Source organism: Helobdella robusta (genome assembly GCF_000326865.2).
Source record: "Helobdella robusta unplaced genomic scaffold HELROscaffold_38, whole genome shotgun sequence".
Lineage (NCBI taxonomy): Eukaryota > Metazoa > Annelida > Clitellata > Rhynchobdellida > Glossiphoniidae > Helobdella > Helobdella robusta.
In genome coordinates, this window is record NW_008704829.1 from 504,353 (window position 1) to 530,050 (window position 25,698).

General features: G+C 36.0%; 5 protein-coding genes across 5 annotated transcripts in view; 4 read left to right on the forward strand and 1 right to left on the reverse strand.

The window, feature by feature from the left end:
- The first annotated feature begins 226 nt into the window (after positions 1 to 226).
- On the forward strand, positions 227 to 4,878 carry HELRODRAFT_101399 (hypothetical protein). Its single transcript, XM_009023852.1, has 10 exons — positions 227 to 293; positions 512 to 658; positions 930 to 1,065; positions 1,363 to 1,537; positions 1,880 to 2,005; positions 2,395 to 2,642; positions 2,816 to 2,907; positions 3,264 to 3,499; positions 3,940 to 4,073; positions 4,214 to 4,878. Exons 1-10 carry the CDS (start codon positions 252 to 254, stop codon positions 4,456 to 4,458), a joined length of 1,581 nt encoding a protein of 526 aa, XP_009022100.1. The 5' UTR covers positions 227 to 251; the 3' UTR covers positions 4,459 to 4,878.
- A 1,035-nt stretch (positions 4,879 to 5,913) lies between these two features.
- On the forward strand, positions 5,914 to 7,925 carry HELRODRAFT_83973 (hypothetical protein; the record flags this gene model as incomplete). Its single annotated transcript, XM_009023795.1, has 3 exons — positions 5,914 to 6,022; positions 7,035 to 7,140; positions 7,868 to 7,925. The coding sequence occupies 3 exons, from the start codon at positions 5,914 to 5,916 to the stop codon at positions 7,923 to 7,925; spliced, it is 273 nt and encodes a 90-aa protein (XP_009022043.1).
- A 5,256-nt stretch (positions 7,926 to 13,181) lies between these two features.
- Positions 13,182 to 17,037, forward strand: HELRODRAFT_176500 (hypothetical protein; the record flags this gene model as incomplete). Its single annotated transcript, XM_009023853.1, has 3 exons — positions 13,182 to 13,284; positions 14,106 to 16,447; positions 16,924 to 17,037. The coding sequence occupies 3 exons, from the start codon at positions 13,182 to 13,184 to the stop codon at positions 17,035 to 17,037; spliced, it is 2,559 nt and encodes an 852-aa protein (XP_009022101.1).
- A 499-nt stretch (positions 17,038 to 17,536) lies between these two features.
- HELRODRAFT_176501 (hypothetical protein) lies at positions 17,537 to 21,726 on the forward strand (the record flags this gene model as incomplete). The annotated part of the gene is made up of 4 exons (XM_009023854.1): positions 17,537 to 19,538; positions 19,983 to 20,814; positions 21,146 to 21,354; positions 21,560 to 21,726. 4 exons carry the CDS (start codon positions 17,537 to 17,539, stop codon positions 21,724 to 21,726), a joined length of 3,210 nt encoding a protein of 1,069 aa, XP_009022102.1.
- Positions 21,727 to 22,532: 806 nt separating this feature from the next.
- HELRODRAFT_176502 (hypothetical protein) overlaps positions 22,533 to 25,698 on the reverse strand; it is a gene marked incomplete at both ends in the record, with an annotated part of 8,386 nt that continues 5,220 nt past the window's right edge. Inside the window, 5 exons of the mRNA XM_009023855.1 lie at positions 22,533 to 22,619; positions 24,251 to 24,425; positions 24,795 to 24,911; positions 25,447 to 25,559; positions 25,684 to 25,698. The exon at positions 25,684 to 25,698 is cut by the window's right edge and continues 36 nt beyond it. Of these exons, the coding sequence (XP_009022103.1) occupies positions 22,533 to 22,619; positions 24,251 to 24,425; positions 24,795 to 24,911; positions 25,447 to 25,559; positions 25,684 to 25,698 (507 nt within the window). The remainder of the gene's footprint in view (positions 22,620 to 24,250; positions 24,426 to 24,794; positions 24,912 to 25,446; positions 25,560 to 25,683) is intronic.

Consider the following 25,698-nt stretch of genomic DNA (forward strand, 5'->3'; position numbering starts at 1 on the left):
TAAGAATCCTATACTACTGAAATACTAAATATACTATCCTTTACTGTGCTGCTATGTTAGTCTAGTAATTAAAAGTAATTAATTTTCTTCACTGGTTTATTATATATACCTTCTTCTTAGTTTCTTGCTCATCAAAACTAATTAAAATATTTGTAAACTATTTTTAAAATATAATGTAATTAATTAATTGTTGAAAAATAATTTAATTTATAAAAAATTATAAATTATAATAATTATACTATAATGCTGTGATGTTGCTTGCCAAAATATTCAAGCATTCTATAAGTCTAAGGTGATATTTTTTTGTATTATAATTATGTGGAATTTCCGTAATAATTTTTTTGTCTATGTGTATTTTTTTCTTTTTCAATTCATTTTTTCCCATTTGAGTTTTCTATTTTTTTACACACAATTACATTTAAAGAACAATAGCAAATGATAATACTAATTAAATCCACACTCAATTGAATAACATTTTATAAGTTTTTAAAAATAAAATTAACTCCACAGACTGTCAAATTATCGATTGACAACGATTTTGTTTTTTGCACCATCAAGACGATCAAAATCTTTATCAGTAAGTGAAACATCTATTGCCCTAAGGCCTTTCATCTTCAGAGTTCATCCTGACCTATTTTCTAAATATGGTATTGAAAAAGTTTGTAGGTTTCATTTTTTTTATGATTTTTATTTTAGTGCTCATAAAACTGTTGAATTTTAATCTAGTTTATTAACATTTGAAAAGGTTTCATTTATTTATTAACTAAAAGTTTTCTGATTTTTTTTTCAAGATTTTAATACTAGTAAACGAGAGAATGATTTGAAAAAAATGAACTCTGATATCTCAATATATTTTTAAATTCTTAACCACTCAAAGAAAAAACTTATAAAATTCTCAATCCACTTTTAAACTTCTTCTAACCAACAAGGCAAAAATAAATGAGGAGTCGTTGAAATTATTGAACGAATACATCCACAAGCTGCACAACAACGAGCAAGTCAGGCCTCTGAAACTTCTATTCTACCTGAGGAAACTTCCATCATCAACCAATAATGAGTCCAATGGTAAATATTCCATCATCACATTATCATCATCACATCATTATCATCATCGGATCATCATCATCACATCATCATCATCGCATTATCATCATCACATTATCATCATCATATTATCATCCTCACATTATCATCATCACATTATCATCATCACATTATCATCATCACATCATCATTACCACATTATCACCCTCATCATCACGTCAAAATCACTTCATCGCATGACCACATCATCATCAACATTTCATCACCTTATTTATCATCATCATCAGACATAAACACCACACCACGCCACACCACCAGCTCTGGAGCTGCGAACAGTGAACATAAGTTTGCAGTCGACAAATGTGACCGACACTATCAGCAACATTTTGAACACCTGCCATCTCCCACTTGACTACCTAGAAAGCATCGGCGTCTCCAGGCACAGTTTCCATGTTGGAAGTTCTTCTTGTAACAAATCTACTACCTTGGAATGGTGTGTGTGTGTGTGTTTGTATGTGCATGCGTGTGTGTGTGTGTGTGTGTGTGTGTGTTGGCGTGTTTGCGTGTGTGTGCGTATGTGTGTTTTTTCCTCTTCCCCTAAATTCGGTCCCCTTATAAACTAACATGTCTCTACAGTTCAATTGCGCTCTCTTAGGATCAGCAAAATTAGATGTCTCTGATTTGTGATGAAATAATAACAAGGTGTCTATAGATGTGGCCTTCATAATCTGCACCATCTACTTATTGTTATTACTATTATTCTCATTATTATTATTATTGTTGTTGTTGTTGTTGTTGTTGTTGTTGTTATTGTTGTTGTTCTTCTTCTTCCAAGGACGTCTGACAAGGAGCTGTGGCGTGTCTTTCAGCAGATGGAGTGCGAGATGTTCAACCCGCGCTTCCAACAATACGACAGTGCCACCAGCGTCCACACCAGACATCACAACGAGAACTCTGTTAGGTCCGCTGCTGTTGCTGCTGCTGCTGCTGTCGTTGTCGTCGGTGTTGTTTGTTGTTGTTGTTGTTGTCGGTGTTGTTTGTTGTGGATGTTGTTGTCGGTGTTTGTTTGTTGTTGTTGTTACATACGTTGTTGTTGATGTCGTTGAGTAAATGTTGTTGACGCTGTTGCTACTGGTATTGTTGCTGTTTGATGTTGTTGTTATAATGTTACTTGAGACATCATAATGGAAATTTTGTTGGTTGGTTGTTGCCTGTTAGGATTTTGCTGCTACTGCTGTCATGTTATTTGTTTCTATTTTGTACTTGTCGGGTAAATAAATTTCATTCCAAAAAGTCAACCACCACTCCACACACACACACACACACCACACACACGTCACCCGCACGTAGTTCGTGGCTGAAAAGAAATTTGAAAAAAGCAAGGGAGAACATGAAGAAAGTTCAGCCAATGAGAGACGAGGTAACGAGGTTGCAAGAGATTATGGTCCGAGACTTCGGATTGGCCGAGATCAAATGGCAGAGTGGTTGGACCGTTAGTACTCACAGTGCAGCCCTCAAGAGTTTGTGTCGAATCATCTGTGGTGGTAGTGGTGGTGGTGGCAGTGGTGTTAGTGGTAGTGGGGAGTACAATGTCATAGGTTAGGGTTGTCGTTGTTTCTTACTTTTGCTAAACAAAACAACTTTATCTCGGAATTTAGTTAAACAACACGTATCTTTATGGAGGAAATATTCTTCACGTTAACTTATTAATTAATTATGTTAATTTATGCTAATTAGCACCGACCCCGTTACTTTGTTTATTCACTGGCAGGGAAGACAGTTGTATTCGGGAATGACCTTGGTATCTCGGTTGAAGGTCACATCATTCTAAGGCAAGATACTGTATCCGATGCTTGGAAATATGTGAGTAGATGATGATGAAGATGATGAGGATGATGTGGATGTAGAAATGATGATGACGATGGTTACACCAATGATGACGATGATGATGGTGATGATAATGATGAATGATGATGCACTTGAAATTACTTTGAAGAAGACCATTCACAATTCACCTTATTAAGACCATTCACAATTCACCATATTAAAACCATTCACAATTACCTTATTAAGACCATTCACAATTCACCTTATTAAAACCATTCACAATTCGCCTTTCACCTTATTAGCTCATCAAATCAGACAGTCAGAAAATAGTTTCTGTCTTGTAGGATGTGCTTAATGTCACTTGTAATTGCAACTGACCAATCAAACGACAGATCCTGAAGAACCAATCACATTACGACTCGACGTTACGAGCCATCCCACACTTTGAGAAGACCTTATCGACTCTTCTGAATGGCATTCAGGTTTTACCGCCACAACAGTCTGTCGTACTAGCTGTCAGCTACCTACAGCAGCTGAAGGCCTTGATTGATTGCATTCATGCTTATAGGAAGGAGAGTTTGGATGATATCAAGGAAGATGTTCACGACCTGCAGTTGACTGTTGAGTGGTTGGTAGTTGCTGTTGGCTGGTTGGTTGGTTGGTTGGTTGGTTGGTTGGGTTGGTCGGCGGTCGGTCGGTTGGTCGGTCGGTCGGTCGGTCGGTCGGTCGGTCGGTGACTGGTTGGTTGGTTGGGGTGATTGTTGACTGTGTGAAAAACGTTTTACTTGCGTGTTTGTAAACCTATAGAGTTTTGTATATGATTGAAGTGTAACTGAAACTTATATTCAGTCTTTTGCCTGCTCACAAGAGCCTTGTTTCGTTATATCATCTCGATAATCTTACTTAATCATCTTCATTGGCATCCATGTCATTACTTTTACCGTAGTCCTCATCATGTTATCACTGCATCATCATCATTGACGCCATCATCACAATTACCATCGCCAACACGTCCATCATCTTTTGCATCGTCATCATCGTCGTCATGAACTTGACCTCTCTTAAAAGTGCCACAGGGCCTATCTTGATGGCGGAGCAAGGTCAAATCATGGTCCCTACTTCCTGTCCGGCATTTTTAATCTTCGACTACATTAAGAAGAACTCGCATAAGGCAAGATCCATGCAGAAAGAATTTCAAAGGTTTCATTGTTTTTTTTTGGTCTGTTTTGTCACGTTATTTTAGTTCACTGCTGTCATAAAAGTTATCAACAACAAAAACGTAGGTAATTAACATAATCAATGAATATATTAACATAATCTAACCCGACATATCAAAACAGATGTCAGTTATCCGACGAATCAACGATCAGCCTCTGCCAGTCCATGCTAGGCCTGCAAGCCCTCCTCCGTGACTCCAGTATCACGCGCCAACAGATGGTCACGTGTTGTCGGAGACTCATACGATTGGTTGATACCAGGGCACTTAAACTCGATCTTTCGTCTATCTGGCTTAGGATTGGTCAGTTTTACACGGTCACCGTCGAAGGGGAGATGTGCATACCTTGGAATTTTGAAGATGTTATTTAGTTTCGGTTGTTAGTTAGGAATTTTATGTAAGCAGTTTATTATCCTCATCGTTGTACATAATTTTTTTTGTTTGAAAATTATACATCTTTATTTTTTGAGAACATCTTCATGGAATTAAGTTTGGCAGACATTTGGACACTTGTCCTGAGCATGTTGAACAAATTGTATTCATCATATCTGGCGTAATTGTGATTCTAATTTTATTCTCACTTTGTTTCATCTTGTCTATTCTTATTATCGGTCAGCCAGCCACTCGGCACTTTATGTTTCCTGTGCCTTATTTAAGAAATCATTTGAACTTTCACTTTTTCGTAATGGATGTGCGAAATTTTTATCGTTAAGTTTGTGACGCAATAAGTCGCAAATAAATTGCGTTGTAAATATGTATTGAAGTATTAAAAAGCTTGTGAAGAGACTTTTGTTCGATTTTATTTTCATTACGCGTCTGGCTGTTCGACCGTACGTAGTGTTATTTTTCGAGAGCGCTATATAATTTGTTTTTTGGTTTTTTGCGCATTATATAAGAAAGCAACATAGATCACAATGGGGTCTTTGTTTTTATTTTTTACGAGATGAGCGTTCTTATCAAGTTAGACTCGGTTACATACGCGGAGTTTTTTTGAATTTTTAAAACGCGCATTATATAACAAAACTAAAAAACAAATTGACGATGGGGGCGAAACCTAGTACGGACGTTCGTGGCACCGGTTCGTCGAGTTCGGCTAGCGAGTCTATTATCATCGGCCGGGCAGTGAATCCCATCAACAACCAACAATTCGCCATCGTACGTCGGACTCAAAATCCAGCAGCCAGTCTGGCCGCATTGCAGGTGAGTGCCAATCGGCCGAGGACGCGGAGTTTCGCCGAAGGCTTGCTTCAAAGGAATGCAGTAACTTCTTCGTCTCTATCCCACTCATCGTCCAGTGGCATCCACAACAACCACAACAACCTCAGCCACAACAGCAGCAGTAATAGTAATAGTAGCAACGTGGAGAGTTCGTCTGGGGACGAGAGGTTGAGAAGGAGGTCCATGGTGGGACCGACTAACAGTTCATTGCCTTGGCTGGCATTACAATGTTTGTCATTCCCGTTTTCTCATTGTCATTGCTGTTTAAAATATAATTTATAATTAATTAATTAATGTTCATTTAATTTTTGTTAAACTAAATGGCTTGGTTTATTTATATTTTATACTCTGTTAATTAAACTTGCTACTTAATTTTCTTCAATTTAATTTTCTTCAATTTAATTTTCTTCAATTCATTTTTTGGTTTTTGGTTAAGTTGAACCTCTCCTCTTTGAACTATTTGAAACTTTCGTATCATTTGATTTTTTAAAGATAAATTTTTAATAAGAACACATACACAAACATACACAACTAACACACATACAAAAAATACACACACATACATAAACATACACACACATACAAAAACATACACACACATACAAAAAATGACACACACAGCTTTAAAGTGCCCAGTATGTCATAAAGTCATTCAGGCAGATGACATTGAATGTCACCTAGTCATGTGTATTACTAAACCTAAAATCAGCTACAATGGTTTGTTCATCTTTTTCCTCCATCACCATCATCATCATCATCATTGATATCATCATCGTCTTCATCATCAACTTCTTCATATAGTTTTTATTATATATTTTATCATGTCATTTTGGCTTTACTAACGCTGTGTTTTAGATGTTGATGTTATTTATGTTGTTGTTGATGTTATTTTTGTTAATATTGTTTCATGTTTTAATGACTTTAATGTTGTAATTGTGTCATAGGTGTTGATACCATCTATATATGTCTAAGGTGTTATCTTTATCAATGTTGTTCTTATTGATGTAAGCAAATTTGTTAGCTGTCCTCAAAATTAGCATTCCACTCTTTCTCTCTCTCTCTATCTTTCTCTCTCTTTCTCTCTCTCTCCTTCTCTCTCTTTCTTTCTCTCTCAAGGGCTTTTATAAAAATTTAGAGATTCAAGTCATGAAAAAAATTTTTGGTTTCATTAATTTCAATTGGTCTGTTTTTACATTATACTTGATTGTATGTCTTTATGTCTTAGATATTTTTTTCTCCTTACTCACTACTAAATGTTATTATGGTGGGTGTTATTATATGTGTCTCACACACACACAAATACACACAAATACACACACACAAACATCTATACACATACTCACGTACAGTTTCATACATATACACACATCTATAAAAACACACAAAAATTTCTACCACAACTTATATCTTACAAAGGATGCTACAGATACATGCATAAACACACATATACACACTTACTTACAAACATACAAACATTCATTCACGCATACAAACATTCATGCATTTAAATAGAGATGATATAGTACTGGAAGACCATGGTGAATTAATTGCCAGTTATGTTTTAATGGTCGTTTACAAACAAACACACACACACACACACACATATATATATATATATATATATATATATATATATATATATATACATATATATATATATACATACACACACATACATGCAAAAAGCACACATGAACACACGCACACACACATGCAAACACACATGCAGATGACATTTTACTTGAGGACCGCGGCGAATGCCCAATATGTTTGGATGACATGAGTCAGGGTGACCACATAGCTCGACTTCCTTGTCTATGCGTTTACCATAAAAAGTTGGTTTGGCTTTCTTTTTTATATTTGTTTTTCATTCATTCGTGCATTCATTCGTTCGTTCATTCATTTATTCGTTCATTCATTTGCCTGTTTGTTCATTTTTATCATCTAGTCATTCAATTGTTTGTTTGGTGGTTTGTTGGTTACACATACAAACATTTTTTGTTGCCGTATTTGTGTGTAAATAATTTCATTTTTTCAATTCTTTATTACATTTTTAATTCATCTTTCTGTTTGTTTGATGTGTACATTTCATTCATTCATTCATTCATTCATTTATTCATTCATTCATTCATTCATTCATTCATTCAATGAATCATTTTTTTAATTTAGTATTTGGTTCATTCATTCATTCATTCATCCATTCGTTCTTTAGTTTTTCATGGAATTTGGTGAATCACTTCTATGTTAATTGATAGCAATTCTGTCCAACTCATGCTTTCCTATCATCGTAGTGTATTACAGTGTGATGAAGTTAATAATAATATTTATAATAATAATAATAATTATAGTTATAATAATTATTTTTGTGTTTCTTTATGAGTTCTTGATAATTTATATTTATTCTGATAGTGTGTGTGTATGTGTGTGTGTGTGTGTGAGTGAGTGAGTGTGTGTGTTAAATATGAATTGATAATATCATCTTAACCGTAATCATCTTCTTCATCACCTTCTTCATCATCACCTTCATCATATACGTTTCATTTCATCATCATCCTCTACCAGGTGCATTGATGGCTGGTTCAAGGTCAGTAGGTCGTGCCCCGAACATCCGGGGAGTTGATCCTACCCACTTTGTCATCGTCGGCATCGTCATCGTCGTCATCTGGCCGCCATTTTCGTCGTCATCATCGCCATCTCGGACGCTGTGAATGACGTCATCGTCGTCGTCGTTACCATGATCTTCATAATCTGCGAGAATGTGTGATCTTTGTTGTCATCGTTTTAACCGACGTTATCGTCATCATCACTGTCGTTGTACATTTTTACTCATTCTCTAACAATCATCAACCACACATCACCATCATCATCATCGTCGTCTTATGAATGAATGAATGAATGAATGGATGAATGGGTGGATGAATGAATGAATGTATGAATGAATGGATGGATGGATGAATGAATGGGGGGATGAATAAATTATTACTTTTATTATAACAATGTTAATAGTAATAATAATAATAGCATTTTTATCTACATGAACAAATGTGATAGTAGCTTCTTTTGATTATTTTTTTCCACCATCTTATTCGTCGTCGTTGTCGTTGGTGTTGATTAAAATCATAATAATAATATTTATTATTGTTATAATTATTTATGTTATAATTATTTATGTTATAATTTTTCGATATATATATATATATATATATATATATATATATATATACATATATTTATATATATTTATTTATTTATTTACCTATCATCATCTTTGTAGTCAGTCAGCAAGTCACATTATTGTTGTATACTTCTACGTATTTTGATCGAAAAATTATTCATTATTATTATTAATATTATTGTTATTATTATGGTTATTATTGTTATGGTTTTTTATTATTATTATTATGGTTATTTATCGTTCATTTTTTTTGTTTTTATTCAAGTGTCGGTTAGGTAACCTGCTCACATATCCCTGCTTACCAACCAGGCAATGCTTTGAAACGTCGTTAAAATTTACCTAGATCCAATTCAAAGTATCACTTAATTGTTATTAATAATTATAACAGTTAAAATTGTTGTTATCATTGTTGTTAGCGCTCTATTATTTCACTATCTTCATCGTTCTCATCATCATCGTTACACTGTCTGTCTGTCTGTCTGTCTATCTATCTATCTATCTATCTATCTATCTATCTATCTATCTATCTATCTATCTATCTATCTATCTATCTCTTTATCTCTCTATTTATCTATCTATCACACACACACACACAATCTCGCACATACACACGCACGCACATACACACACACACCTGACTACGTGTCTCCAGTGAACATGCCTTGCCATTTAAATATCTCAAACCGGTTTCCACATATGAAGGCACGCAGCTGTGGGCGGTGCTTACGAATGTCACTCAATCAGATTTGGGATTAAACTTCATTTAATTGAACATCTATGGAGTATTATTATTTTTTTGAAAGTGGTTATTGGGGACAAAGAAATTGTTATTGATTTGTTTGAGGAATGAGCTTGAGTGTTTGTTTGTTTGTTTGTTTGTTTGTTTGCTTGTTTGTTCTTTGGCACGTTTGCCTGGTTTGTAACTTCTTACATGTTGGTAGTTATGATTTTGCTAGTTTATCATTGATGGTAATTAATTTATCCATTTTTCATTCTATATGTGTGTGTGTGAATGTGTGTGAGATGTGCGTGTTCGTGAGCGCGTGTGTGTGTGATGAACGTGTGTGTGTGTGCGTGTGTGTGTAGTGTGCTTGGTAGTAGTATGTTGCTCTTTTGACTTTGAGCTTTATATTTGATAACCTTCGTCATTTTCAGTTTCATCATCGTCGTCATCATTTTTACTATCTTCTTCCTCCTCCTCATCATCATCTGCATCTCCAGTATCATCATCGTCATCATAACCTTTGTCATCATCATCATTATCTTTGTCATCATCATCATCATCTTCGTCATCACTGTTTAATAATTCCTATGGCTGATCGATAGATATTCTTTCTGATGCATGGAGGTTGAAATTCCATTTGTTTATTTGTTCAAGTTTTTGATTGATCGATTGATTGAGTGATTGATTGAATGAATGAGTGATTGAGTGAGTGAGTGAGTGAGTGAGTGCGATTGGACTTTAAAAAATATAATAGAAGCGTAATAACATGTGTGAGTATGTGCGTGCGTGCGTGTGACTGTGTGTGTGCGCGCGCGTGTGTGTAATTTGCATCTTGTTTCGGAGTTTTTTAAAGTCAACTCGTCAGTCAGGCCGATGAAACTGCTATTAGAAACTGCGATGTAGCATTTTATTTAGTTATCTGAGGCGTAGAAATTCATATTTTACACAACGTAATTCACTCTTTGTCCTCTATCAGGTCAATTACCTCTACGTAATGGCTATCGTCATCATCGTCGTCTTCATTATCACCATCATCATCATCATCATGTCTATCACCATCATCATAATCATCATCATCATGTCTATCACCATCATCATAATCATCATCATCATGTCTATCACCATCATCATCATCATCATGTCTATCACCATCATCATCATCATCATCATCATGTCTATCACCATCATCATCATCATCATCATCATGTCTATCACCATCATCATCATCATGTCTATCACCATCATCACCATCATCATTAACATTTTCATTTTATTTATTACTATCTTCGTCATCATCATCTTAGTCGTCATCGTCAATCTTAACCCCAATTTGGTTCACCATTCATTCACCATTAGTTCATCATCATCATTTATTCATCATTACACATGTTACTGTCAAAGTGTGTGGATGTGCGTGTGTGTGTGCTTGTGTATGTGCGTGTGTAAGCTAGATCTTAATCTCGCGTGCTCATAGTGTTAAATTAATTTTAATTTAATTTAAATCAATTAATTCATCTATTTATCTATATTGCTGTTATTATGTTTGTGCTGTTTAAGAGCAGCTGAAGACGAAGTAACCATCCATCCATCCTTACAATCGAGCAATAAGCGTAATAGTTGATAAATTGTTGCACCAATGACATTTAGGCCTTATTCGCATATATATATATATATATATATATATATATATATATATATATATATATTGTATATACGTTTTTATGATTGTGTGTGTGTGTATATGTGTGTTTATGTGTCTATGTATTTGTGTGTGTGTGTGTGTGTGTGTGTGTGTGTGCCTATGATGATGAGGAGATAAAGATGAAGAAAATAGAGATGAGGGTGATGTCGATGACTCCATTGATGACTCTTAATATTATGGTGATTATTATTGTATATGTAGTTTGAGATCGCAGATGATGATGATGATGGTGGTGATGGTGGCGATGATGATGATGATGGCGACGGTTATCTCTGTTAATAAAAAAAACACCATAGAATCCGTAGAAACAGAAAAGGATGATGATGATGAGAATGATGATGAGGTTCATGATGATGACGAATAAAGGATGATGTGATTGTGATGGGAGGTTGGATTTCTTTTAGTCTGATTTAATTTTCTTTCATCACTCATCGTTAGTCACTTTGTACAGTTAGCTTATATTCACCTCTCTTTCTTTCTCTCTTTCTTTCTTTCTCTCTCTGTCTGTTTTTCTCTCTCTCACACACACACACACATTTATATATATATATACATATATATATATATATATATATATATATATATACACACGCGCGCATGTACACATACATACACCTTTATACATTTTTATACATTAGTATATACCTACTAAATAAAAATGCAAAATTTCGTCATAATATAATATGATGTATATATTATTTATGTGTGTTTGTGCGTGCGAGCGTTTGTGCGTGTGCGAGCGAGCGTTGTATAATATATATATATATATATATATATATATATATATATATATATATATATATATATATATATATCTTAACGTGTTTTAACGTCTTTTAATTTGTATTTAAATTTTAAATTGGAACCGGACCATATTAATTTATTATTAATTTGAAATTTTTACGCTCGAGTGTTATTTCGTCTGTATTTCTTTATTGATTGATTGGTTGAATGATTGATTGATTGGTTGATTGATTGAATGATTGATTGATTGATTGATTGAATCTTTAAATTATGGACCATTTGATGCCTATAAAACCGAACGAACGAATGAATGAATAACTGAATGGATGGCTGGATGGATAGATAGAAAAATGAGTGAATGAATGATTGATCGATTGAATGATTGATAGAACGAACGAATGAATGATTGAATGAATGAAGATGCAGTAAATAAAAGCAATCTGATGTTTTTCTCCGTTCTGTCTCCGTTCTGACCAAGCGACGATAAAGATGATAACATAAATAATATGAAAATGTCATGTTTTTTGGTACGCTAATTAATACTCGCTTGATTTTCTGTTTAATATTATTTCTCTTTTTTCTTGTTTAATTCTTTTTTAATTTACATAATTTATTTGATTAATTAATTAGTGGGTTAATTGATTGATTGATTAGTGGATTGATTGATTGATTGATTGATTGATTAGTGGATTAATTGTTTGTTTGATTAATTAGTGGATTAAATGATTGATTGATTAGTGGATTAATTAATTAATTGATTGATTAATGGCTTGGTTGGTTAATTGATTGATTGATTGATAATTTCATTTGAATATTTTCAGTATTAACTCCGTGCGTTGGATTTTATTTCCCCGGAAGTTTAATTAACCAATTAATTAGCTTATTAAGTTAATTTTAATTAATCAATTAATTATAATCATTTTCCTGTCTCATTTCATTTTTAACAGTCTCTTCGACTAGTCTTGTTGTTATTATTGTTGTTATTTATTATTATTATCGTCATTATTGTTATTATTATTATTATAACATAATTTTTGTTTGGCAAACACAAATAGGTGAACATCTCGGTTAATGTAAATGCAATGCAATGTAAGGAATCACATTTTTTTACTGAAACTTAGTGTAATGAATCACATCAACATTACTATATCGTATGGTATTATTATGTGGTTATATATTTACACACACACACACACATATATATATATATATATATATATATATAATGTAAATATATCGCAGTTATAATGATAATAAAATTGAAAATCTGCAAATATGTTATCTGAGTTATATGTTAGAACAACGACGAGCGATGCGAATGATAATTTGTGACTCTTATCTTTCACGAAAGGATGGTACATGTATTTTAATTCAGTTGTAGAAAAATGGTTCAAAGAATGTACTGGGAGTATTTATGGTATTTATGTAGATTACAGTTTCTGGTATTGTATGTAATATCTGCGTTTTAGGAAATTTTTGTTAAAAGTAATTCATCTCACAAATCACGCTAGTACTCGAGCGTTTCGTCGTCATGTATTTAGCAATGGAGGAAAAGAATATGATTAAGCCGGAAAACTTATTCACGCACGGGGTCTTTGAGTTTGGCACGGGTAGTAATAACAACGCAATCCATGGTACTTCCACCGACTGAGCTAACTCGGTTTTCCGTTTAGTAACATTGAAACAATTGGATAACATCGAACAGTTTATTGATTTTTAATGAGGGATTTTAATGAAACTAGCGTCATGTCAGCTGTAAATTATTATCATTTTCATCAACTCTTCCACTACGTAACTTTGTCACTAAGCTTTTCAACCATTGTGTTCTGTTACAGTTTCTTGTTCTAGTAATTTCTCGCAAAAAAATGAATGAACCTTAGTTGGTACCATTCGCCTTGTGTTGAAAGAAAAATGATGAAATAATCACTCAGGTAAGAATTCTCAGTATTTTGGCAATTCTTAAATATTTAAAACGTCACATTGTTTACAAGATTTGATTAGTGTAAATATTTTGAAATGCGCTCCTTAGCTAGATGTTTTAACTGTTTTTTGACTGGCGCTAAGTTGTCTTTATGATTTCTGAGTTTGGTTAATTAACTAACTTGTTAACAATTTTGTCTATAATGAGTACTGATTATTGTTTATTAGTAATTAAAATATAATTTTCAATATTTTTCAATATTTCAAAAAAATCCAACTACCAAACCTTTTTCTCCCCTATGAGCTTTAAGCAATGTAAAGACGATGTTCTGTAAAATATCGAGAATTCATTCAGTCACTATCTCATTATTTATCTCTCTCTGCTTGTCTGCAACATGTAGGGCGGATAGTAATTCAATAAAACTTAATAACAATGAAACCGGGAATAATTTGGTTGGCTCCTATCCCAAGTTTGGTTTTGAGAAACTTCATTCGTTACAAAGAGAATCAATGAAATTCTCTCAAAAAATGCCAGAAAAATTCGATGCACAACTTCAGATCAGACGCCAAAACGAGCACGAACAGACGCCACCACCATGGTCGTCGACACCTTCATCATCATCGAATCGAAGATATCAAATTGCCAATGTACATGAACCAAACGTTGAAGTCTATGGGTTGCTTAGACCTACCTCTGATGGAGTGGATCGGTTGAATGGAAAAGTTGGAAGTAGACAGGCACGACAGCCAAAGCAACGACAGCAACTACAACGACAGCAACTACAACAGCAACAACTACAACGGCAACAGATGCTATCAAAACAACGACACTCGTTGGATTTCAATCTTCAGAGAAAGAAGCTGAACGACAATGACGTTGTACAAGTCGTCTACAAAAGAAATATTTTTAGACGTTCATCCAACGAAACTTCAACGACTACTTCACCAAAAAATCAACAACAGCAGGAGCAACAACAACAAAAAACAAAAAGCCAACAATCGAAAGAACAACAACAAAAAGATACCCAACAACAGGACCAACAACAATCCAAGCAACAACAACAAGCTCAACCACAACAAAAACAACAACAAGACTTACAAAAACAACAACAACAACAACAACAACCGGTAGGTGACCAACAACAACAACAGGCCTTACCACTGCAACAGCACGAACAACAAGCTCTACTAAAACAAGCACAACAACAACAACAACAACAACAAAATAAAGAACAACATCAAGAGAGACAGGGAGAACATGAAAAAAAATTAGAATCAATGGAAAACTTGGAGCAACAAAAACAGCAACAAAACCTGCAGAACAACAGCCTGCAACAACACAAGGAACTTCTACAACAAATCAAAGAACAGCAAGAAGTTCAGCGAATCCACGAAATTGAACAAGAAGAGAAGTTGGAACGGGAGCTGAGGTTACTGGTGCAGCACCTCAACGAACAACGCCAACGACGACTGGAGCAAGAGCGGTGGCAGAAGGAGCTGACGGAGAAGAGGATGAAGAGGAAGAGGATGATGTCAGCCATGCAGAGCCACATTTCGAATCTGAGAGAGAGGTTGCAGATGAATCACATCCTCCAGGATAAAATGAAACTTCTCCTCAAGAGAAACGAAAGGCAGTTGAATGCGCTGGACTACAAAATGATGCACGAGAAACTGCTAAACAACCAGCAGGACCTACTTCAGCAGCAACGCAAGATGAAGAGACTCTTCGAACGGGAACACGTCTACTCGAATCTGCGCAGGCAGAAGAACAAGAGGCTGAGGAAGCTGAACCAACTGATGCAGAGACAGGAACTGGAGCGACTACAACAGCAACAAGATTTGGAAATGCTGGAGATCATCCTCAAACAACAGCAACAAAAACAACAACAAAAAGATAAACTGAAAAGACTGGAACAACAACTGCACCACCTGAGCGAGAGGCAGCAACAACAAGCAGAACGTGAGTTGGTTCGCAGAAGAAAACGATCTATTGATATAAATATGCAAACTTTGCAGAAATCACCACAGCAGCTGCAACAATATCAGCAACTACTGCAACAGCAACAACCGCCACTAGAACAACTACAAGTACCACAACAGCTACAACTACAGCCACAGCAATTTGAAACAGATATTGTTTACATATTGCAGGATGATCATAGAAAACAAGAGGAGCAGGAACAATTGGAATCACAACAACCACAACAACCGCAATCACTACAACTTGAACGACAACAAATTCAACTACAACAACTTCCACAACAACAACAATTTTATCTTCAAAACCAGTCTAACAAAAAAGAATCAAACGTAAGTATGAACCATAATAAAAATCTCAACACAGAAATCTCGGATCTGTTACAACAATCCGAGCAAGAGTTGTTGCGGCAACAACAATTTTTGCAACAACAACAGCAACAACTCACTAAACAACAAGAGCTTTACCAGCAGCAGCAACAGCAACATTTGAATCAACAAAATCAGCAACAACATCAGCAACAACATGCACAGAAATTTGCGACTAACAACAACAATCTCTACAAAAACATTGAACCTCACCAGCAAAACTCATACCAGCTTCTGGTTGACAGCCAACCAGACTACAGTTACCTCCATAAAGGTGATTTTAAACATTTCCTCCAGCCACAACAAACATCTTCACAACAGTACCTACCACAGTATGGGGATCAACAACAACAACAACAACAGCCACCAGTACATGAAACCCTCGGTAGGCAGTATTCACAACAGCAAAATGAACAACGACAAAAAGAACTTCAACTTAAACAACGACAGCTTAAACAACATCTCCAAAAACTATTTCGACAAAATGGTGAGCTGGACATCAAGGAAGAATTCGATATTGACCTGAAAAACGTATATAACGATGAAAAAATATTTCCTAATTCATCCTCATCATCCTCCTCATCATCATCCTCATCATCATCATCATCACCATTAACGACGATGACGTCATCGTCGTTAACCGAAACGTTATCACCGTCATCGTCAACAACGTCACGTGCAAAATTCAGCACAGTTTCCACAAACTCAACAACAACAAAATCGATCGTAGCCACCGCAAGAGTGATGACGTATATAAATACAATGATGACGACAACGATTACGTCATCAACAAAACCATCACCAATTCATTCTCTACCAGGTAATCAAACTCACAGCTTTTCAAACAAAACAACTCAAAAAGCAAATAATTCGCCTACTACTGCCACCACCACAACAACAAGCACAACAACTGCTGCTACTATTGCCGTCACAGCAGCAACTACAACTACTACTTTTACAAATACATCAACAACAACAATAACAACGGTGACAACAACTACTTTCAGAAAAACAGCAATTTCGCAATTTCAACTACCAACAACGACAAAAACACCATCACCAATGAGCATCTTTTTGAGGCTGGAGCAAAACATGGCAGATGCCACAACGCAAGAACCTGATAATGTATTTTTTATCATTTCAAGAGTTGCAGTTAATTTCAGAAAGCCCAAAACAACAACATCAACAACATCATCAACAACATCATCATCAATAACAACAACATCAACAACAACATCAACAACATCAACAACAACGAAAACAATGACAATTTCATTGAATGTTTTGCCCAATATAAATAACAAAGACAAAAATGGCAATATGTCATTAACTTCTTCTTCGTCGTCTTCATCATCAAAAACGGCAAACACAACTACTACCATTACTACTTCTACCACCGCCGCCTTTACTACTACTACTACAACTAGTTCTACTACCGCTTCTAAAGCTGCTATCGCTACTACAACAACTACTACTACCAGTTTAAACACATCTAGCCGTAGTGCTACAAAAGTTATTGAAACATCAATAAAAGATGCAACTACTACTTCAAGTACAACAAAACAATTCACCACAACAACACAACTCACAACAATACAACCCACAACTACAAAAACTATGATGACGTCAATCGAAATAACGTCTTCTTTACTGATTGTTGCAGATCAGCAAATGATTGATCTGTCAGGTGATCCAGAACAACCAAAACAAGTTGGGCAGAAGTTGCCGGAACAATTTCAACAGCAACAACAACAACCACAGCTTCAACCACAGCAACTTCTTCAACAGTCTCAACAAGAATCGCGACCGAAACAGATTCAATCCCAGCATCTACCACAAAAACCTCAACAAATTCAGCCACTCCAACAGTTACAACAACAATCTCAACAACAGCAGCTTCAACAACCACAACAACATTATCAAATACTCGAACAATTACAGCAACCACCAGAGAAGCAGCTACAACAACAACTACAACAATTGAGCCACGACAAACACAACAAAATAAACGAACATGACTCATTACAGCAGCGCATACAGCAACAGTTCCAAGCACAGTTAGACAAAATCTTACTGAGTCCCAAAACACGTCGCAGACACTCTGGCAGACGGTTGCGCAACAAACTCAAAAAACAAAAACAACAACAGCTAAACGCCAAACTGCAGCAACAATTGTTTCAACAGCAACTATTACAGCAACGGCTGCATCAACAGAGACTCATCGAGCAGCAAAAACAGTTCTTGCAACAACAACGCCAACAACAACAGTTGCAGCAACAACCAGTTCTCGATTCTCAAGCGAAAATGAACAAAACAAAAGAAGTGTTGTTCGTTCAGAAATGGTTTATGGATAAGTTAAAAAATTCCATGCTATCATCATCATCATCTTCATCTTCTTCATCCTCATCATCATCATCAAAAGAAGCCATCAAAACAACAACATCAACAAAAACATCGATTTCTAATACCAATAACGACAACAACAACAACAACAACAACATCAACAACAACATCAACAACAACATCAACAACAACAACATCAACAACAACATCAGCAACGACGACAATTATGCTGACGCTGGTAACAGATACAATAAAATCATCCGAGAATACAGCAGCAGCAGCAACAACAACAACGACAACAACGACAACAACGATGAAGACAATTATGAAATTACTAGTGATAATAAGGACGAGAATGAGATACACGGCAAAGACGATGACGACGATGATAGCGAATTAATTCAAAATGATATCATGCTATCTAATGATATCATCACTCAAAAGAATAAACAGAATGACGATGATGACGACGACGTCGACGATGGTGGCGGTGGTGGGGATGATAGTAGTAACACTGACGTCAGCGATGGTGGTGGTGGTGGTGGTGGTGGTGGTGGTGACGATGAAACCGGTGATTCTAAAGATGAAAGTGGATACATTAGCAATAAAAATGACCTTGAACTTTATTACAACAACGACATTAATAATGACATCAATCAAATTGTTGACAACAGCAACAACAACATTGGTGATGGCACAATGGGTTACAATACGTTCCGCTTGGATGACATTAGCAAGCTTCCGGGAAATGTTTCTTTATTATCAATGATTGACGTTCCTTTCGACGGGATTGATGATAATAATTCATCCTCAACCAAAATCAACAACAACAATAACAACAACATCATTATTAGTAGTAGCAGCAACAACCAAGGTATCAGCAACACTAACAACAATCAAGACATCAACAGTGACGTAAATAACATCGATGACGACAATGACATCAACAACTACAACAACAACAACAACAACAACAACAACAACAACAATAGCAGCAACAACAACAGCAATAACCACTCCAATATAAATGTTAACAGCGCCAACAACAGCAACAACAACAACTCCAAAACATACAACAACATCAACAGCATCAAGAGTTTGACCATATTGAAAGATAACATCAAGATAGAGCCCTACCCGAGTGGCCAGTTGGAAAAGTGTGACAACAAGTTGTGCAGTGCCAGAGGTTCGTGCTACCAAGACAGGTCAAAAATTGACGGCGATGAAGATGTCTTCTGCTTGTGTTTCATTGGATACTACGGACGGTTCTGTCAGTTTGGTGAGTGTGTGCGTGTTGTGTGCGTGCGCGCGTGTGTTGTTTGTGTGCGTGCGTGCGTGTGTGCATGTGTGTGTGTGTGTGTGTGTGTGTGTGTGTGCGTGTGTATGTGTGTATGTATGTGGGTAACAGCTGTAGTAGTTACTGTTACTGCTACTGTTGTTGTTGTTATTTTTGTTATTTATTTTAATACATGCATCCACAATCATTGCGCCATACTAACGAAGCGTATGATTTTCTTTAAGAGGAAAGCGCAGACAGTGTTTGAACAATGTAAGTGCGCATTAATATTGCAAAGCACGGCGCTTCTACCGGTTGAGTTAACTCGTTCACTTGTTACGTCATCCACTATTTTTCTCTTGTGATCGTTGTTATTCATGATTTAATATTTGGATAGTTTTTACTATTGTTTAGCGAGTTCATCAATCCATCTGATTTCATTCACAGCAAACCCGTCTTTAGTCCAACAGCCCTCTTCGGCTCAGCAACAACCGCAAGATTCACAACTGCAACAACAACAACAACAACAACAACAACAACCACAACAACAACAACCACAGCAACAACAAAAGCAACCACAATCTTTTTTTGTTAAGGATCAACAAACTCATTTCATCAGTCGACCACAACAACCGCAGCAGCAACAACAACCACAACAACAACCACAGCAACAACAACCACAGCAACCACAACAACAAAATCAACCACAATCATTTTTTGTTGAGGATCAACAAACTCATGCCATCAGTCGACCACAACAACCGCAGCAGCAACAACAACAACAACAACAACAACCACAGCAACAACAACCACAGCAACAACAACAACAAACGGCTGCTGTATACATCGACTACATCAGCGACCAGAACATATCGCAGCCACTACCACCACCACCAGCGCAAGTACCACCACCACCACCATTACTGCCAGCCCAACAACAACTGCCACCTCCACCCAAACTTGCCAGATCGTCTGCCGAGGACCCCAACAGTCACGTGATCTATTTATCCGACAATGACGTCATCGAAAAAGATTCGCTGTTCTTTGGAGATGATGCGACGAGTGGCGAGATCGGGAACTTGGAGAGAGATGACGACGACGATTATTACGAGAGTTTTGAAGAGAAGGAAAAGGAGATGCTGATAAATTGTGAGGGCATGTTTGACTTGTACTACATGAGGTCTATGCCGACGAGAACTGTTCTCATTGTTAGCATCTCTGCCTTCGTAATTCTTCTAATATTCTGCCTCATGCTGGTCGCTCTTGTCTCTGGAGACAGGTTTGTTGCGGTTGCGGTTGCTGTTAAGTGGTAGCAGTTGTTGTAACGTTTGTTGCTGGTAGATGTGTTGTTGTTTGTTTTTACGGTTGCGATTGTTGCTGTTGTTGTATCTCGCCTGGTTGGGGGTGCCTAGTTAATTAATTTAAATATTTGGAAATCGAACCGCGATCACCTGGATGGCTCAAAGGTCAGCGACAGTGAGGGGGTGGGGGGTTGGATTGGTAGGGCATTTGAGAAAATGTTGAGTAGTATGGTTTGGTGAGTGACAGAGGTTGCATTGGTCGAGGATGGTATCATTCGTGCGACAAACCAACCAAACGAACACAAACAGACGAGTCCTTCTCGAACGATATGAGGTACTGGTGAGATTGGGTTACGACGTTAACCCGCCAGACGACGGCTTCTTTAGGTTGCTTGGCAGACGACTCATGTTCCTCTGCTGCTGCGCCTGCTACTGCTGCCCCTGGATCGACTGCTGCTACTGTCTCCAATCTATTGAAGATAGCGACAGGGAGATTCAAATTGCTATGGCTAGGAATAGTTAGTCCCTGTCTGTCTGTCTGTCTGGTTTGTGTGTCTATCTTGTTTGTTTGTGTGTGTGTTCGTTCGTTTGTTTGTGAATGTGTGTTTGTTTGTCTGTTTGTGGGTTTGATCCTCGTATGTTCAACCCTTATGAGTGTCATATTCTAGCTGTTTTTCGTTCCATTATTTAACATTATGTCGAAAATCCGCTAATCAACTTTAGAATCACAGAACTCAAGCATAACAAAGCATGACGAACGGCAACAACAGCAACCACAACAGCAGCAGCAGCAACAACAACAACAACAATTATCGGCGTCAAACATATCGAGAACGATAACATGGGCACCGACAACCTTTGGCAGTCCACCCAGAAAATTAGATTGCTAACTTGAAATAAAAAAGACATGAAAAAAATATAAAATTGCTTATATACAAGTTGCATGGCAGAAGAAATGAGCTTTGGAATTTTTTTACTGTACTGTATTCTCAATATCATTTTAATTTTATTACATTAACACTTACTGCAAATGATTGTACACAGACTTGATTCTCATGCGTTTGAAGTATGTCGAAGATTATTCTACTTCGTTTTCGTTATTTGTTATCGTTTATATACAGAATACAATATTGATTAATGTTATAGATATGTTTGCTATCAAATAAATATTTTTGTTATTTTTTGGGGAATTAAAGTTGAAACTGGAGAAACACGCAATTGGATAAAGACGGTGATGTTGTAAATTGTGCATCCGCTGACGGGTTTAACATTTAAGCGAGTCCAACCTATAGAGATATATATATATATTATATTTATAGATATATCCATGTTCCTACCATTCAAATTGCGTTACTCTACTGCGTAGTAGTTGCGTTACCCTTCAATCTATGTTTATTAGCGCAAATAAACTAGATCTAAATGGGTTTCGTTGTTGGAGTTTGATTTCCAGAAGTTCATAAAAATGATATTTTTAATCTAATTTTAACCGTACGTCGGACAATTTTATTTCGTTTAAATAGAAATGTATCCATAAAAGAGTTATAATACAAACGTACGACTGTACAATACAGGCACGCACGCACACACACACACCAGCAACAAGTTCGTGAAATAGAAATAAAGTTTATTTTGAAATAAAATAGACCAGAAATTTATAAAAAAAAAATGCAAGTCGGAATAAAATCTAGAAGAGACATCAGGAAAAGGAGGCCAAATTGTCTGAGACATCGTTCATGAAGCTGCCGTCCAAAATACCTAAACTGAAGTCACCCAAGTTGGTTTTCTGGATAGGCAATTCAAAAATAACAATTATAATTAATTAGAAAATAATTATTATAATTATTAGAAAAATTATATAGCGCTTTTTCGTACAATCTCCAAAAGCGCAGACAAAAAAATGATTGATTCATTACGTAGATAGAAACGTTCCCAATCCTCCCATAAAAAAAACTAGAAGATTTGTATTAAGTACTGTCAATGCTCTGTGTTCCCAACACGAGCTGATAAACATTTTTTTGCCTCTAGAAAGGACATTGTAATTAAATGATAACCAAAGATCGCAATGAAGGATGTCGTATGCATAGTATAATCGTGTGCTCTGAGCCTTTAAATCAGCTTCTCATTGAATAAGGATAGCATTATAAAAGGTCCCAAACAGTCTAATTTGAAATGATTGGCTTGTCTTCTTGAAAACCAAGATGTTTGACTGTTCTTAGGACGTTTAAAATAATTTCAAATTTATCGACGTCCGTCCAATCACTGAAACATGATTCAGCGACCGGCAAACGACATTTTATTTTAACTGACCGAGTTTTTCAAAAGCCCTCAATAAATTTTCCATTTCCTAAAACTCGATGCCTCTCTTTATTTAGTTATTCCGCTACGAAGCCTCAATACGAACGCATCCACCTATTTGCTGGAAAACTTAATTTTAAGCTGTCTACCATATGAACCAAATTTCTAAATTAAATTTGAACTTTCATTTTCCCGAAACACACACATACAAACACACAAAATTTATTTATAATTCAAAAACCTTAAGCTAAAAAACCCCGGCACCGAATATTGTAAACTGACTTTAAACGAAAATAAACACCTCCTTTTTGCAAATCACAATTATTGTACAAACCAATAAAACCAAAAGAGTAAAAGCTTTTTGGATTTGATAACATGGATATAATTATATAATATATATATTATATCCATGTTCGATAATGAACATTTGAACAATCACAGAAAATATCTATTTATTTATGTTAGTTGTCTAGTGGCATAAGTGTAGTAACTGGTTTTTATACCTATGGTCGTGACTTTAGGCCATAGCTGTGCGCGCAATCTTAAATAACAACACGGTGCTTTAGAGAGAGTACAACGTTCATATGAATTTATTGTATAGATTTTTAACCATCCTATGTAAGGCCTTAACTATTGATGTCAGTGCGATTCTTTGTTCACAATCCACACATTGTTCAATCGATCGATCAATCGATCGATCGATCGATCAATCAATCGATCGATCGATCAATCAATCAATCAATCAATCAATCAATCGATCGATCGATCGATCGATCGATCAATCAATCAATCAATCAATCAATCAATCAATCAATCAATCAATCAATCAATCAATCAATCAATCAATCAATCAATCAATCAATCAATCAATCAATCAATCAATCAACCAGCCAATCAATCAATCATTCATTCATTCATTTATTCAATCATTCAATCAATCAACTAATCAATCAATGCATCAACCAACCAGCCAGCTAGCCAACAATCTGTTCAGCCAGCCAACCGACCAACTAAACCAACCAACCGCCCATCCAACTACTCAGCCAAGCACTTCAATCATTCTTCCACCCACTCAATAGAATCATTATCATCATCATCGTCATTATTAGACTTATTTACTTCCCCGTCCAGTGTATCTTCATCAGATGACAGATAGAATCGCAAAGGTATCTCACTGGTCTTACATATGGAACCTTTCGTCACTAGGGGTTCCAATCTGAAATGGCATGATGCAGGCAGACATGCAAATAACATTTCATCAAATTTATTTTTTTGACTTTCTAGAATGCAAATTCTGAAAGAATGCAAATTCAAATTCAGATATATCAGACGAGTTTTTAGTGGATTGTTCAAAAGCTTTCTTAGATCTCTTAGAATTGACTGAGATCAAATTTATGTTGAAATTTGTTAGAATTTGTTACAAAACCATCGTTTGTTTACTAATACTGAAATATTAATAATAAATGGAATTCGCAGAATAAAAAAAAATAAAATAGAAAGAAAAACACATACACACTCACTCACACACACTCACACACACGCACTCTCGAAAGTTTAATAGCAATTAAGTAAAAAAAATTTATGCAAGCAACTAAGCGCTTTTTACAGAAAACTACATAGCAAAAAACAAGAAATATGGAAAAATAAAAAAAAACAGGGCAACCTCTTGGCTGTGATGGAATGATCGAGAGCCTTCATCTTGTTCTTCAGCTTAATGAGCAGGTTCGCCATCATCTTGTGGTACCTCAGGGAAGGCTGCTTTGGTGAACATTGCTCTAATCTGCAGGCAGGTCAAGGTCAGCCAATACATTAGATAAATGGACGCATACGCACACACACGCACGCACACGCGCGCATACACACGCACGCACACGCGCGCATACACACGCGCGCATACACACAGCAAAACACACAGACACACGTACATTGGTTTAATTTTAAGCAGTTTCATTTTATTAAAAAAAACATTAACGCTTACACATATAAAATGCATGAAAACCAAAAAGAATAAAACACGGCTATGTATGCTCATAAAAACACACAAAAAAGTGCAATGGGTAAGATTTGGATCTGCCTCCTCTAGTTAACAACAACACGGCACCACACACACACACACACACACACACACACACATACACACACACACACAAACACACACAAACAAACACACACACACGCGAACACACACAAAAATACACGCACACACTTAAACACATTCACAAACACACACGAGCACACACACAAACAAACACACAAACATACACAATCACACACACAAAAACACACACATACACGTATTTTCCCAACTAACTAACAGGTTAATGGCAGCTTGGCAGTTGTTAGAATTCTCATAAACCCTGGCCAGCAAGAGCACTGCCTCAAGGTGTTCAGGATCGATCGCAATGGCCTTCTCCAAGATCGGTCGAGCCTTTGATACCATTAATTAATCAATTAATTAATCAATCAATTAATTAATTAATTAATTAGATAATTGTCCATTTAATTATCGATTATAATTAATTCATTTCGACAACAAAAACAACGACAACCACCTTCTCAAAACTGAT

Excerpts from the sequence above, each read along its gene's own strand:
- HELRODRAFT_101399 (XM_009023852.1), top strand. The coding sequence starts at position 252 with ATGTTGCTTGCCAAAATATTCAAGCATTCTATAAGTCTAAGG. Across the intron at positions 2,643-2,815 it reads TGGGGAGTACAATGTCATAG|GGAAGACAGTTGTATTCGGG; the intron begins GTTAGGGTTGTC and ends ATTCACTGGCAG. Across the intron at positions 4,074-4,213 it reads GCAGAAAGAATTTCAAAGGT|GTCAGTTATCCGACGAATCA; the intron begins TTCATTGTTTTT and ends ATCAAAACAGAT.